General features: G+C 52.7%; 2 protein-coding genes across 6 annotated transcripts in view; one reads left to right on the forward strand and one right to left on the reverse strand.

Moving 5' to 3' along the window:
* The window catches only part of Aida (axin interactor, dorsalization associated), a 35,658-nt gene extending 31,769 nt beyond the window's left edge, over positions 1 to 3,889 (forward strand). The window contains exon 10 of one of the 2 annotated variants that reach the window (XM_004867417.3): positions 1 to 3,889. In XM_004867417.3, the coding sequence (XP_004867474.1) occupies positions 1 to 97 (97 nt within the window). In that variant the 3' untranslated portion in view covers positions 98 to 3,889. The other variant, XM_021246425.2, reaches the window with a different exon arrangement.
* Positions 3,345 to 14,503, reverse strand: part of Mia3 (MIA SH3 domain ER export factor 3) — a 25,457-nt gene continuing 14,298 nt past the window's right edge. For 2 of the 4 annotated variants that reach the window (XM_087209853.1, XM_087209852.1), the window contains exons 9-23: positions 13,274 to 13,396; positions 13,064 to 13,175; positions 12,474 to 12,526; positions 12,142 to 12,232; positions 11,930 to 12,068; positions 9,136 to 9,237; positions 8,347 to 8,407; positions 8,194 to 8,229; positions 8,037 to 8,104; positions 7,854 to 7,954; positions 7,627 to 7,770; positions 6,346 to 6,437; positions 6,203 to 6,253; positions 5,111 to 5,258; positions 3,345 to 4,220 (exon numbers count right to left, since the gene is read on the reverse strand). In XM_087209853.1, the coding sequence (XP_087065979.1) occupies positions 3,952 to 4,220; positions 5,111 to 5,258; positions 6,203 to 6,253; positions 6,346 to 6,437; positions 7,627 to 7,770; positions 7,854 to 7,954; positions 8,037 to 8,104; positions 8,194 to 8,229; positions 8,347 to 8,407; positions 9,136 to 9,237; positions 11,930 to 12,068; positions 12,142 to 12,232; positions 12,474 to 12,526; positions 13,064 to 13,175; positions 13,274 to 13,396 (1,590 nt within the window). In that variant the 3' untranslated portion in view covers positions 3,345 to 3,951. Of the gene's footprint in view, positions 4,221 to 5,110; positions 5,259 to 6,202; positions 6,257 to 6,345; positions 6,438 to 7,626; positions 7,771 to 7,853; positions 7,955 to 8,036; positions 8,105 to 8,193; positions 8,230 to 8,346; positions 8,408 to 9,135; positions 9,238 to 11,929; positions 12,069 to 12,141; positions 12,233 to 12,473; positions 12,527 to 13,063; positions 13,176 to 13,273; positions 13,397 to 14,503 lie in introns of all 4 variants that reach the window. The other 2 variants (XM_013066515.3, XM_013066516.3) reach the window with 2 other exon arrangements.

Below are 14,503 nucleotides of genomic sequence, written 5' to 3' on the forward strand. Positions count from 1 at the left end.
CTACAAGAAACCCACTGACTTTAAAAGAAAAAAGTTACAGTTACTGACCAAGAAACCACTTTATCTTCATCTGCATCAAACTTTGCACAAGGACTGATCCTGACCCGAGTAACCTGGAGCTCCTTTCAATCTCAGCAGCCAGTAGCATGAATGATCGCTCTGCGGATCTTCACTTCCTCGGGCAGGGAGTGGGCTCTGCCCAGCGAGGCCAGTGAGCCCTTGGATGGCCGCACGGTAGGCTAAGTCCGGCTGTTGCAGAGCAGAAGACTCCTTTGGATGATGGCTTATTGTAGGTGTCGGACGTGCTCTTTTCTGTTAATTGTGCATTAAGAATCTGTTTTCCAGGTTACCTCTGCCCTGCCTGCTTCCTGGGACAGTGCTGATGTGGTAGGTGTCCTCATCTCCACACCCCACGTGGCAGGAAGAATGTCTCGGGTTTCCACCTCTGCTCCCTTTTGACCCGGTGTGTGCTCTGGTCGGAGTGGACCTCAGGCTCCGGGAGGTGGGTGGGGTGGTAGCAGGTTGTGTGGAGGATCTGGACCAGCTGTGCTGCCGGAGGTCTGTGGGAAGGGGACAGGCGGCTCTCCTGCTTAGAACAGTGTGCCTGGCCCAGGTCAGTGTCCCCAGGCAGGCACAGTGTTCCCAGATGGTGGCTGCGATTGTTTCCCAGATAACCAGATTGTTTTTCTGAAAATGAGCATATTTTAGTCATGTTGATTAGCTGTTCTGCATCACATTGTCTTTTTTTCTGATTTTAGTTCGCATTGGAAGCGTCTCAGAATAAACACATTTCTAGATGGGTTTATAATGTCTTGTAGGTCATGTCATCCAAAAATAATTGCGTCTGATACTAATGAGATACTGCAGGAGTAACTGCTGATTTTCTGACAACTGATTGTGAAACCTTAAAACCTGAATACCTTTACTTAGAGTGATAAGTATGCAAAATCGGCAGACTTTCTATTTTTTTAATATAGGTAGATAGGATTGCCTTTTATTTCCTATTCAGATATATTGGCATTCATCCACATGAAAGCGTGCAGGTCATTAGCTTATTATAATTTTGACCATTTACATTACTTTTGACTTGAGGAGGCATAAACTGAACTTTCATAGCACATGAGGTGAGTATTTGATACACTCGACATTAAGATTTGTGATGGGCTTTCTGTGGCTTAGATGTGGAACCCACATATTTTAATAGTCACTATTTTAAACCAGCAGTGCACGAGGGAGTAGTGCCAGCTCCTATTTTAAACGCGTGGGATAGCCTAGGTATAGTGGTCAGCACGTTCGCTTTTCATAGTCAGTAACCACAGCGGAGTTGTGTTGCCCTTGCACTTCAGGAGACCTGGTCTACTTCCGAGTGTCAGTCAGGCCACTTCTGCTCACTAGCTGAATGCTAACACAAACGATGAGCCTGAAAGAGTTCTCAACCAAATTCAGTCTTGTCTTTCACCTTGACTGATAAATCCCAAATACTAAAATGACTCAGTCCAGAGTAGCTCTGGGAGATGAAGAATCTGCCTTAAGAAACTGCTTTCTTTTCACTCCGCTCAGCTTTGGAGTCTGCAGCCCCCAGGCCGTGAGCTCCTCGGGGCGAGAACCCATCCTCTGTGTCGTGCACCTTTCCTTCCGAGGTGCTTGGCAGCGCTGTAGCCTGTGGAGCTCTAACACACAACCCCGAAGCCTACTATTAAAGTGTAGCAAAGCAGGCGTACTGTCCTCCTTTCTCACACACTGCGAGATGTGCGCAGCTGAGTGATCTGCGTGGGCAGCCAGTGTACTGCATGCGAGTGTGCTGCAGCTGAACCGCACATGCCTTGCAGCAGCAGTGAAGAAGCCGGACCCGAACAGTATGTAGTGAGTTGGGCATGCATACAGACCCAAATGAAGTGACAAAAGATGACCCTGTCTAGAAGCAGTGAACGGAATACGCCACATCCCACAAGGGACTGAAATTCACTTTCCAGCGAAGTCAGCCAGTGGACAGTGCCCACAACGGGAGTGGAAGTGCTGCTTTCTGAGCGAGGCAGTGCAGTAGGGAAACCCAGAAACAGCCAGCTGGAGCTGACGTCTGATACAGGGGCCAGCCTCCAGTGGGAAGCCGGGTGCTCCACCTGACTGCCTGCCTGGGGTGATCTTGGCCACAGGAGTGGCGCAGTCGGGTGGAATGAGAGGCGAGGGTCACCCTGGTGCAGACCTGCTGGGACAGCTACTCGGGATCTCCATGGCTCGCTGACGTTCTGGGACAGGATATAGAAGTACCAATGGGATTTAGGGAGAATGAATCAAAAATGAGATTTACCATTCCTACTTCCTAGCTGCAGTATGTGCTCTTTAAAATTAAAACTTATGTTGACTTTTTGTGTCCTGAAGGGGTTGACAGATGACATTCAAAGGTTGTGTTCCTGATTGTCTTATTTTACAGGTTAAAAATGGCAGATGGTGTTAGATGTCATCTCTTCTTGACATTAATTGGAGGGAGGCCATGTAGATGGAATTCCTTTCCTGCAGGAATCATACATTCCGTTTGAACTCTTGAGTACCCTGACTCGAGAGGTCCCATCTCTCCACATGCTGTGGCAGGTGGTGTCTCACGCGAAACATCGTGCGCTGTAGTCACAGGGCACACAGCGTGGCCGGGACAGGCCAGGCTCTGGGTTTCAGGACATCATTGTAGCAGTAAGCAAAAGCTGAGCCTTTTATACTTTTAACTCAGTCTAGATCCTAAGCCTCTTAAATGTGCTGTTAAATGATCATCCTCAAAATGTATGAAGAGCGAGCGAGTCCCTAGGAACAGTGAAGACAGTGTAGTAGCAGTCCAAGACTAAGTGTGGCTCACTTCCAGATTCTTAGACTTGGGATCTCGAAGGAAAGGGGCAAATGTCCAAACACCAACTTTGGAACAGCATCTGTCAAAACAGAATGGAGTTCAGCCCATGTTGACCGAGAGCAGGGTGGCAGCCTCAGGCCTCAGTCACTTTGCTCTTCTCATTTTTGGTTCATGGGCCTTCAGTCAGTTGTGGGATGTGGGAAAGAGAACAGACTGCATTTTTAAGAAGAAATTTGCCTTCACAGTCATGACACGTCATTTCTATTTTGCTGTTACACCCCTAAATGCAATCATGGTAAACAACAGTGAGGTCAAAGTTCTTATTGCTATTGTGTGCTCACATGTGGCTCAGTGAGCCAGGCAGAGGTGTGAGCAGCCATGCAGCCGGCAGGGCTGCAGCACTCACCTGACAGGGCATGGCTTCACCGGAGCCAGAGCTGCTGCCAAGCTGCCAGCCATCCTGGGAGCCGGAGTTACAGCGGGTCTCTCAACAAGCAACGAACCGACAGACACTTGGAAATATTGTTTTTATTAACTATTACTACAAAGGACATCAATGAGAGGGGAGGTAAGGTTTATGATCATTGCTGGGGATTTAGCTCAGTGGTTTCACTGCCTGCTGTGCAAGTGCAAGGACCCGAGTTCGATCTTCGGTACCAACAACAACAAAAACTGTATGATCATTGAGTAAACATCTTTACGTAACAGTCTTTTCGACCAGTACGGGCGGGGGAAGGTGTGGGCCAGCTTATAAACACAACTGCTCTGTATTCAGTTGGTACACTAAAAATGGACAATGGAAATGTGTTCTTAAAGCATTTCCACAGGAAATGGTCATTTTTTAGGACATTCTGAATCACTTTGCAATTATATATGCTACATTAACTAAAACAGGTATTGTTACTGGAGATTTCAAAGTTGAAAGGACACTCGAGCTTAGGCAATTTTTAAGAGGGGGAAGATGAGACTTTTGAATTGTTTGGCTCAAAAATGCACACTGCCCAAGGCAGCTTAGTACTAAAAACCTTTTAAAATAAACTTTTGGATTTCAAAGCTGATGAAAACCTTTTGCCATGTGAACAGTGCAGCCCACTTCCTTCTGACTGGAGTCAGAGTCACGGGCTCTGCCTCACAGTCTGCGAGGAGTCCCGGCTGCTGTATGGAGAGGCAGGCGCGTGCTTCTCTCTGGGGCCCACGGGCAGTGAGTCTCCTTCGGCAGGTGGCGGTGGGTAATCCTGGGGGCCGGAAGGCGGTGGTGGCAGTCTCGGACCAGGAAGAAAATACTGTCTAGGGTTAAGCGGGCCCGGAGGTCTGAATGGTGCATGTCCTGGCAGGGTGCCTGGGGCGAACTCTCTCAGGCCCAGTGGTGGGTACATACACGGAACTGGAAAGCAGGAGTTACACCGTAAGCACCCAGAACAAAGAAGCCTCCAAGTATGCTGAGGGAGGATTTAATTCCCACATCCCAAGGGAGCTAGTGACGCATCTGATTTCACAGGTAAGGGAAACTGAGGCTTGGCAAGTTCAAGCTACAGCTTGAGGCTGGCCAGCCCAGAAGCATGAAGGCAGAACTTTAACGTGGCCTGCCTGGCTCTGGACGTGTTTTCTTCATGGTATAGTTTCGTGGCCATCTCACGTGGAGGTGCTGTCTACCATGCCGAGATGACAGATTATGCATAAGAGCTGCACTGCAACAGTGACCTTTTAAGGGAATTCTACTGCCTATTATGTCAGTCACAAATTCACACAGTAGCTGGGCACAGACCCATCACATGCCACCAATGTCAATGAGCCTGCCCTGCCAGACGTGGCCTTGCATCTCCACTGGTGAAACTCAGCTACATTCATTAGGTTGCTACGAGAGTCCTCTTGAACACCCCCTCCCACCTGTCCTCACTGGAGGAGTGAGGGTTTGACCTTTCCTTCTCCATACTATGCGAGCTTTCTGTCACCATCTGCTGCCGCACAGGGCTGCCTGGCATGAGCACCTGCAGGACTGGTACTTGCGGCTTTCTGGGAAGAACCCTTTCCCTGCCTGTAGGAGTCAGCTACTGCCTGTGTCTGTGGGGAGATCATGTAGTCAAACTGTCCCAAGAAACTGTGGGGAGGTCGGAATGGCCTCTGTGAGCTTAGCCTTGTATTGTGATACCCAGGATTAGCAACTGCTGAGCGAGGGGCAGAAGAAAAAATGGACATACTGGACAAGCCAGTCATTAGCAACTGTTCTAGTGGGGGTGATAGGAGAGGACAGTTATGCTGTCCAGAGCGTCGTACCGAAAGGCGGAGGTGGCCCAGGCATTGGCTGAGGTCCGAAAGGCCCGCAGAGCGGTGGTGGTGGTCCATATCCAACAGGTGGTGGCAGAGGGGCCCCCATAAATGGTGGCCCTGGGAAAGCAGGGGGCCCCTTCATGGCCATGTTAACCTGCAGAACAGAAGTGGTTACAGCTTTAAATCCAGTGACAGAACAGCGGCAACACCAGGAAAACTGAAGCCCAGGAGACAGCAGGCGCCCATCCAGAGAGCAGGGCCAGTGCAGTGACCTCCTGCCGTGTCCCCAGCAGCTCTGTGGTTAGAAGGACGCTGCGGAGCAAGCACTGGCCCAAGCTGTCACCACTTGTGAGTGCACAGTGAGCTCTGGAGGAGTCAAGCCTCACGCTGAGCAGTGCGCTGCGAGGACACGCCAGTGCATGTCCCTCGCCACGAAAGCTCAGCACCATCCTCGACAACGTGTGGCAGGGGCGGTGAAAAGCTTGCAAGGGAAGTGTGTTCCCGGAGCACTGCACTGGAACATGGAAGGGTTTTGCACACTAGTGGTGTTACATGCTCAGGGAGATAAGCCTTTCTGACAGGAGCTTCCCTTGCCAGCGACACTGCCCTGAGACACTGGCCAATCACGCCTGTGGACCTGGGTGCCCAGGAAGTGAGGACAGCGAGCTCTGACTGGCAGGGGCAGCTCTGTGCGGTGTGAAGGCCACCAGCTGTGACAGCTGCGGGGACGCGGGAGGCACTTCTGCGGACAGAGCGCAGCCTGGGCTGGCCAGAATGAGCTCTCCCGTCCAGCACATCTGCTCTCCAACTCGCATGCCTGTGGTCTCCCCAGCTGGAGGCTGAGGCGGGAGACTGCTATGAATTTGAGGCCAGCATGGTATACACTGAGAGTCCAAGGCCAGCCTGAGCTGCACAGCGAGACCCTAGCCCCCAAGCTCGGAGGAATCCGCTCCGAGGCTGCAGCCACAGCTGACTCTAGGCGCGCACACAGGCGTGTGGGGTTAGACTTCCACACGCCCAGGTCAGTGGGGTCGCAGCTGCCAGGCAGGCTAAGCGGCTGCGCTGGCTCAGGCCTCGTCCTGCAGGTGCTGCACTTACTGCTGCTGGACGCTCGGCTGCAGATGTCACGCTGGGCTCCTGTGGAGCAGTCTGCTTTGTGAAAGAACAGAGGGAGATGTAAACAGGACAGACGGAAGAGGCGCCCGGAGAGGGCAGGGAAGGGCCGCGCCCGCAGGGCTCACCTTGCCCTCATCCAGGCCCTTCGCTGGGGAGGAGCCTCGGGAGCCGCTGCTCACCATGGGACCGGGACTGGGGCCGGGGCGGGGGCCAGCAGCTGTAAGGGGCCAGGGAGCGGACTCAGACTGTGCACTCTGACGGGAGAGGGCCACACCCGCTGTTTCACACTGGGAAAAGATGAGGCTCCCTGGGGCCTCGGCGACACTCAGGATGTGGAAAGGCCCATCGGCTGGCCCTCGGGAAGCAGTAACAGCCCTGGCTGTACTTTTCAGAAGACAAACCAGCTGGGGGCAGGTAAAGGTTCAGCTCTTCACTAGAGAGCTATGTGAGGGCTGGGAAAGGCCCAGGAGCCATGGTGTCGGCAGAGTTCTGACACTGAGACGAGAGCTGCCTTGGAGCAGAGAACAGCAGTGAAAGTTGCGCATTCATGGACAGCTCTGCTCCTGGGCTCCGAGCCACAGGCCTGACAGCCAGTCTGAAGACTGGCTCTTTTCAGCCTGCGTGGAATCTGGCTTCCAGTCAGTGTGTTACAGACATCGAGAATCAGAAATGAGACACCAGTTTGTATGACAGTAAGAGAAATGGAAGTATGTATGCTGCATAAACCCTAAAGGTGTGAGGCTACCTCCCTGCTGTCAGGCAAAGGAGCACCACAGACATCCGGGATAAAGGGTTCTACACCACGTTACAGTGATGGCCGCATCCCCATATTGCAGCACGCCTCCTCACAGCTGTACCCCAGGAGTGGCCTACAGCGCCATCAACAGATGAGTGGATAATGAAAATGTGTTCATCCACAAAGGAGTTCAAGGCCATGAAGGACAAATTTAACTTATTTATAGGGAGATGGATGCACCTTGAGACCATAAAGCTAAGTGAAATGAGACAGAAAGTTAAGTATCACATGGTTTCTGCTGTATGATCAAGCCAAAATATAATTTAAAGAGCAAAGTGAAAGGCAAAAGAAAACAGGGAGGAGGACTCTGGAGTTGGGAAGGGAGGAGCAGGGGACAGAAAAATGATTTAAGGTGTGATAGGTAGATCGGCCCCTCCCATGCATCATGAACACACACCCCTAAGAAGGATAAAAGTTCCCACTTCACAGCATGCAGTGAAGAGAAAGGCACACATGCTTCCAGCTCTGCAGCTGATCTTGTCGTAAACTACTCCAAAGATGGACTGGAAAATGTCCTCCCCTGTGCTAGACAGACCCACACTCCAGAATGCTGCTTTCCTTCTCATGCTCCAAAGGGAAAAAAGGGAAAGACCCACCGGGAACCACTCACCGAACTCATTCCTCGGCAGGTCTCTTCGCGAGAAGGCTCCAGAGATGGGCCGGCTGGGGGGCTCCGTGCTCAGGGGTGGGGAGCATTCACCTCCGCTCAGGCTCATGGGGAACGGGCCGAAGGAGCCGTTCTGGCTCAGGGTACCTGGGGCGACAATGCTCACTGCATTTTCTGGCAGCCTCTGTGTTCCCGAGGGAAGCGTGCAGAAAAGCACCAAGGCAGCCTACCTCTCTGGGGAGGGTTCTGGGTCCCAGGTCGTCCAGGCATCGGCTTGACAATCACAGGCTCGTCCTGCTGCATCGCCATCTTCTGGGTCAGTTCCAGCAATCTGGACACAGAGAACGGCCTGAGTGTGACAGCGACTGATCCCCGCGAGGAGCCCCCTGCACCACAGAGGCAGAGCCACGCACTTGTGCCTCAGGTTAGCGGCTTCCCTTCTCTCCTCAGTGAGCTGCCTTTCTGCACTGCGTGCTTTGAGCTGTGGGAGACAGAGTCCAAGTTCAGCCGTGGAGCCTTTGAGGAAACAGGAAAGGGACAAGAAAAAGAAAGGAAAGGAAAAGATCTCACCCAGTTCTCATGGGCCTTCTTCTCGTGAGTAGCAAGCTGAAAGACAAGACGCCAAAAACTGCACTCAGGGCCTTACTGTGGCCTCTGGCAGTGTCAGAACTGCCCGAGTTAGGCATCAAAGAGCGCCAAAGCTGAGGGCAGTACAATCGTTACCTGGTTTTTAAAGGAGCGCTCTGTTTTCTGTAATTCTTCCTCCATTTCTTGAATTCTCCGCCTAATAGTGATAGTTTTATCAGTTAAAACTGAATAAAATTTGAAACAATCTGACCATATTACCTTTACTCTAACAGCTTACCTTTGAAGACTTCACAACACATACAAAAACGTTTTATATAGTGGTAGGAGTACAGTGGGAGCAAAACTAATACTGGGCCGGGGATGTAGCTCAGTGGTTCCACCGCCTGCCTCGCAAGCACAAGGTCCTGAGTTTGATCCCAAGTACAAAAAAACCCCCCAAAACAAAAAACTGATACTTCATAATCCCCTTATTTTTCATTTAATGGGTAGAGATTCTGTGTTGATAAATTATGATTTCCTTAGCTGTTCTGCAATAATGTTCTCAAATAATCTTGTTAAGGATATCTTCCTCCATAAAGGTTCTTCTTTTAATTCTAGCCATAGGAAATGAGCCAGCAGGCCACCTCCTGGGCCAGTCCTGTCCAGGGCACAGTGACCCAAGGGTTTCGCTGTGTGACGGGAGCAGATCACTGTCCTGAATGCTGACTTGAGGGACCCGGGCTCCCTGACTCGCGCCAGCACTGGCCTCAGAACTTTTCTGTTAACAAGTTTTCACCTGTTAAGGTTTCTCTCCTGTATGAATTAAATGCACTCATATCCTCTGATTACTGGTTTATGCTTCTGTGCCAGTCTTTTCTGTGTAATGTGAACAGTTTGACAAAGCAACTTAGCCCTCGCTGCACTGGACACGGATGCCACACTCACTTGCACACTTTGACTTCCTCTGTGGCCAGCACCACCTTCTCGTCTGCAGCCGACAGCCACTGGTCTCGCTCCTGCAGCTCATACTCTTCCTGACTCAGCTTCCTAGGACAAGGGCAGCTGTCAAGGGCAAACTCTGCCCACATGCCACTCCCCCAGACTCCCAGGAAGGAATTCACACCCACCACTCCGGAAGCCCCACACCGGAAGCCCCACTCCGGAAGCCCCACTCCGGAAGCCCCACTCTGGAAGTCCCACTCCGGTAGCGGGCTCTTGGCAAATCACTTGCATTCTACAAGCTCTCCCTGGAATTCTCTATCCCCAGCCAGCAGAACAGACATAAGGAAGCACAGGGTGCTCCTGAGCCAGCCGCCTGGGCTGAGACAGGATGCACGGTGGACAGCCAGGCCTGACCAAGCTGGCGCAGGAAAGGGGTCAGGATCAAGCGAGGGCCAAGCCCACTGCCTCCTCCTGCCAGGGAAAGCCCACCACCTGCTGCCCTTACGTTGCCAGCGAAGAACCGAAGAACCATTTCTCCATCGAGCCTGACGCCATGATAAGGACGCCTTGCCTCAGGAGACATGGGTGTCTGTGGCCAAGACCCAGCTGGAAAGGGACCTGTGGGCCCCAGTCCCTGTGAGGTTGGCGCCTCCTGGGGGCCACACATTGAAGACAAGGTAGAGACGTGAGGCTGAATGGAGCCCTCAACAAATCCCTGGGTTTCGAGAAAATAGAAGAGGAACTGACGGAGGTGGAGGAGCCTGGCGAAAGCTGCAGGCTTTTGCTGAGCTCGGACAGTGCTACGCCCTGGTACTGAGCAGGCGGAGGCCCCGAGGGCCGAGCCGGGTCTGAAGGAGCTGGGCTGCAAAGCAGATGGCAGTGACGCCTCAGGTCTGCTCCACTGGAGGCTGGCAGCGTGCGAGGCTTGGATTTCCAGTTACCATACCTCACGTCTGCCCACTCAGAGCCTGCCAGGAGCCCCATAGGACAAGATGCCAGGCCAAGTCCTAGACAAGGGAGCTGCGGAACAACATCAGCCCCAGGTTGAAAAGAAGTGTGCCTTGTAGACAAGAAAGTAAACGTCCAGTATGCATTTCCAGAGGATGAGAAACCACAACACTGAGAAACAGCTTGGTGTGGCAGTGTGCCTAGCTACTTGGGAGGCTGAGGCAGGAGAAGACTGGGTCCAGGAGTTCAAGAATAGCCTGGGCAATACAGATGGACCCTGTCTCTTAGAAGAAAACAAAGGGGTTGGGGTGCAGCTCAGTGCTGGTGCACAGGCCTGAGGGCCCCAGCACAGAAAAAGGAGGAAACCGGAACTGTGGTAATGCAAAGTGGGTGCTCAGTGAGTGCTCTTGGCAGCAGATACTCGGCGAAGTGGGATCGAGTGCATCGAGAGACAGAGCAGGGGAGACATCCAGAACGCGGGGAGAACCACTGTTCAGCAGTCTGACTTGTTTACCTAGAATGAGGAGAATGAGGCAGGATTCCCATGTAAGAAAAGACCCCAGATTAAGATGCCCGCAGAGTGAGAGGGGGAAGGAGCAAGCCCACCACATAGCACCTCAACAACTGCTGAGAACGGAGAGACGATGCAAGCAGAGGGTGGGGCAGACGCTTGTGAAAGGGAACATAAGGTCGAGAATGGATTCCTTACAGAAACTGCAAACCCAGAAGACAATCTGTCATCTCCAGAATACTAAAATTAAACGACCATCATAATTCTATGACCAGCTTAAAGTTCTTTCAGAAATGGACTAGAAGGAAATAAAGACATTTTCATGTAAAAACAAACAATCCAATTTATCATTTTCAAGAAGAATGAGAGTTTCTTTTGTGGGGGGCTTTTTTCAGACAGGATCTTGGTGTTTAGTCCAGGCTGGCCTCAAACTCCCTGCAATCCTCCTGCCTCAGCCTCTCAAGTGCTGAGATTACAGGTGTGTACCACCATGTCTGGCTAAGAATGAAAGTAATTTCACAGAGAAGACCTATGGTGTAGAATGAAGAATTGACAGGAATGGTAACTATGTACACAAAGTGAGTGTACATGGGTGGGGACCACCGTGAATGACGGTACAATGTCCCTGCAGTCTGCGGTGTGGAGCATAAGCGTACATTACCATGACAGAGTGGCTGTCAGGAGGCAGTGAGGGCAGAAGAGCGTGCCCACTCCCTCACGGAGACCTTCACTAAGTCCAGGGCACACGCTGCGGCCTTCAAGCTAGCTATGGAAGGATGAGTAGAGCAAGCTATGGCTGCGCTGAGCTTACACAAAAGCAGAACTCAAAAGACTCCACCAACCTGCGAGAAAGAAGAATGAACGGGTGCACAAGCAAATCCTCCAGCGATGACTGGGTGGCCCTATACTTCAGAAAGCACCCTTGGGCAGCCAGCAGGGCAGCAATCGGGCTTCCAACCCAGGTGCAAGAAAGGGAAGAGGAGGTGACTGGGAGAAAGGATGGCCTGGGCGGAACCTCCTGCGGCTGGGGACAGGCAGGGGGCTCTGGGAGCGGCTGAGCACAGCGGTCCCATGACCTCGAGGAAGACAGAAGCTGAGGACGAGGGCCAGACACTGCTCTTTCTGGCTAGGATGTGGTCCGCCATGGAGCTGCGCACAGGGCAAGGAGGGCAACACTGCAGGGCGGCACCACGGGAGGCATCCGCAGAAGAGGAGCCCTGCCCAGGTGCACGGCCCTGCCCGCTGCTCAGTGACTGACAGAAGAGAGCACAGGCGAGGCAGCCCAAGCCCTGCCTGCTGCTCGGTGACATCGCCCGCCGGCCGCAGGCAGCGCCTTACTTCTGCAGTGCCATCTCCTTCTGCTGGTACAGCTCGTTCAGGATCTCCACCTTTTGCCGCAGCGTCCTGTACTCCTCCTCCAGCCCGGCCTTGGTGGACTGCAGCACCCCGCAGCTCTGGCCCAGCTTCTCTATCTGCCCTGTGAGGGACCAGTGTCAGCGCGGGAGGACGCAGGCCCGCCCAGCTCCCGCCCAGCTCGGGTTGAGCCCCACCTTCCAGGTCACACTTGGTGGACATCGAGGCTCTCAGCTTGGCTTGTAAAAGTTTGAGATCCTCCGTGAGCACCGAGATTGCGGTCTGGGTCTAAACATTGCAAGAGAGGGGCCAGGGATGTGGCTCAGCAGTGCCGCCGCCTGCCTTGAAAGTGCAAGGTCCCAAGTTCGATCCCCGGTACCAAAAATAGAAAGGTTGCAAGAGAGAGAGAGAGAGAGAGAGAGAGAGAGGGAGAGAGAGGGAGGGAGGGAGAGAGAGAGAGGGGCACATTCTTGAAAGTGAGGCACAGTAAGGGCGCAGGCGCGTAGCGGGCACTGTGCAAGGACCTCACCCGGGAGACATCCAGCATCTGCTTAATTTTAGTTCTCATCTCATTCTGGTCACCTGAAAAAACAAGAAGCTTTAGTTGCCTCTTCTCCCATGGCTTTTTTAAACTCCATTTTCCTGATTTCCCCAAAACTAAATTAACGCTCACCGAACACTGAAAGGAAAAACAAATTCACGACAGAACTGATTCAGTGAGTTTCCCGCTGGGAGGGCTCTCAATGGGGCTGCTGCTGAGCTGGCAGCACCGCCTCCTTGCCCTAGCGCCATGAGCATGGATTGGGGAGGACGCACTCCTGCAGCATTCTCTGTGTGCCTGTGGCCATCTGCACCCCAACAACCCAGATAGATCTACAAACCCAGTGATGATTAAGCAGAAACTCAGTCAGCTGAGAAGGAGCACCCGTGTACATACTTAAAGACAAGAATGCTCAGGAGGCTGAGGCAGGAGGACTGCCATGAGTTTGGGGCCAGCCTGGACTATATAGTTCATGGCCACCCTCAACTACATAGAGACCTTGTCCCAAATAACCAAAATAAGTAAACAGTAAAGACAAGAAGGCACAAAGGAGCCCATCCGCCCAGGGCTGCTCTTACCTCCCACTTCTCCATTGGCTAATTCATCTGCCTCAGTTCCTCCTGGACCTGGACCCTCAGACTCAGGTCTACACTCTAATCGATCCAACTGCATGATGCAATTGGTCAGGGCCTAGAAAAGGAGCAAGGGGCCGTTAAGAGGCTCTCACCCTAAATCAACACCTTTTGGGGGTTCATGCAATAGATGCAGAGTGCTCAGGGTAAACCTACCCCGATACCATCATCTTTATGAGCCAGAGCAGCTTCCAGTTCCCTCTGAGACTTCTCGAAGGACGTGATCTGCTCACTGAGCTCAGCATTCAACTTCTTCCAGTCTTTGACTTCCTGTTCCAGCTGAAAGTCAGACACACAGACGCCCGTGGGCTGGGCGCTGCAGAAACACCAGGACCACGCAGGCGGGACAAGGAGGCAGGAAGTTGTGTCCCTCTTTGCCTGTCACAGCAGCTAGGACTTGAGTTCAAGAGAGGGCACGTGGCCCCAGCCCTCAGAGCCGTCAAGGAAGCTGCCCCACCTGTCGAACCCTTCCGAAAACGCCTGCTGATTTCAGTGCCTGACTCCCAGCTGGGATGGATGGGTGCATGTCGCTGGGGCTCAACACGTTTCCACACCTTGAGCTGCCGGTGCTATGTGCAGGACTGTCCCATGCCTCTGTTGCGGCTGTGTCCAGATGTCCCCTCCCCTGAAGCCTCACGTGGCCACAGGCAGGGCTTTTTCAGAGGTGCTGAATCTAGAGTGTGTGACTGATTCATGGTGCAGTGCTACGCCCAAGGATGCTAGGGTTAAGGGTGTGAGTGCTGGCAGCCTAAGTAGTCTGGAAGAAAGGGGCAGAGAGACTGCCCTTGTGGCTTTGCTACCTTCGGTCTGCCATGAACTGTTGCCCTCTGCCATGTGCCACCCCACCTTGGAGCCAGCCGATTATGGACCAAAACCTCTACAAACTGGGGCTAAATAACCCCTTTCCCCTTTAACTTTGGGTGTCGGGTATTTTGTCTCAGCAACGAGAAAGTAGCTAAGACACCACCTGATGGGACAGTTGTACATGTACCACCAGGTGGTTTAAGCCGCAGGAACATAACACATTCAAACTAGAGCTGCCTGGCTGGAGACACCAGAATTTCTGGCCCTGCTGTGCACGTGTTGAACCCAGATTCCTGGTCTTCTAACCTTCCTATGGCCAGTGAGGCAGTAACTGCTCAAAGGAGGCTTACAGCAGCCTTAATTCCGAGGTTGAAAAAGCCAATCCATGGCCTGGTGAGGCCGCCCAAGCTAATGACTGGAGCCTGAGAAGACAAAGGCTGAGCGCTGCTATCAACTATACAGGACAGAAAACCCAGGAGAGATGGGGAACATGCGCGCACGCAGTGTGGGGCAGAGCTCAAACTCTGCACAGCTGAGAGCTGGACCCTGCGTGACATCTCCTTACCATGCGAGCAGTCTGGG

The sequence above is a fragment of the Heterocephalus glaber genome, unplaced genomic scaffold (genome assembly GCF_053883595.1).
Source record: "Heterocephalus glaber isolate CG9 unplaced genomic scaffold, H.glaber_assembly_v1.0 deba00001067, whole genome shotgun sequence".
Classification (NCBI taxonomy): Eukaryota; Metazoa; Chordata; class Mammalia; order Rodentia; family Bathyergidae; genus Heterocephalus; species Heterocephalus glaber.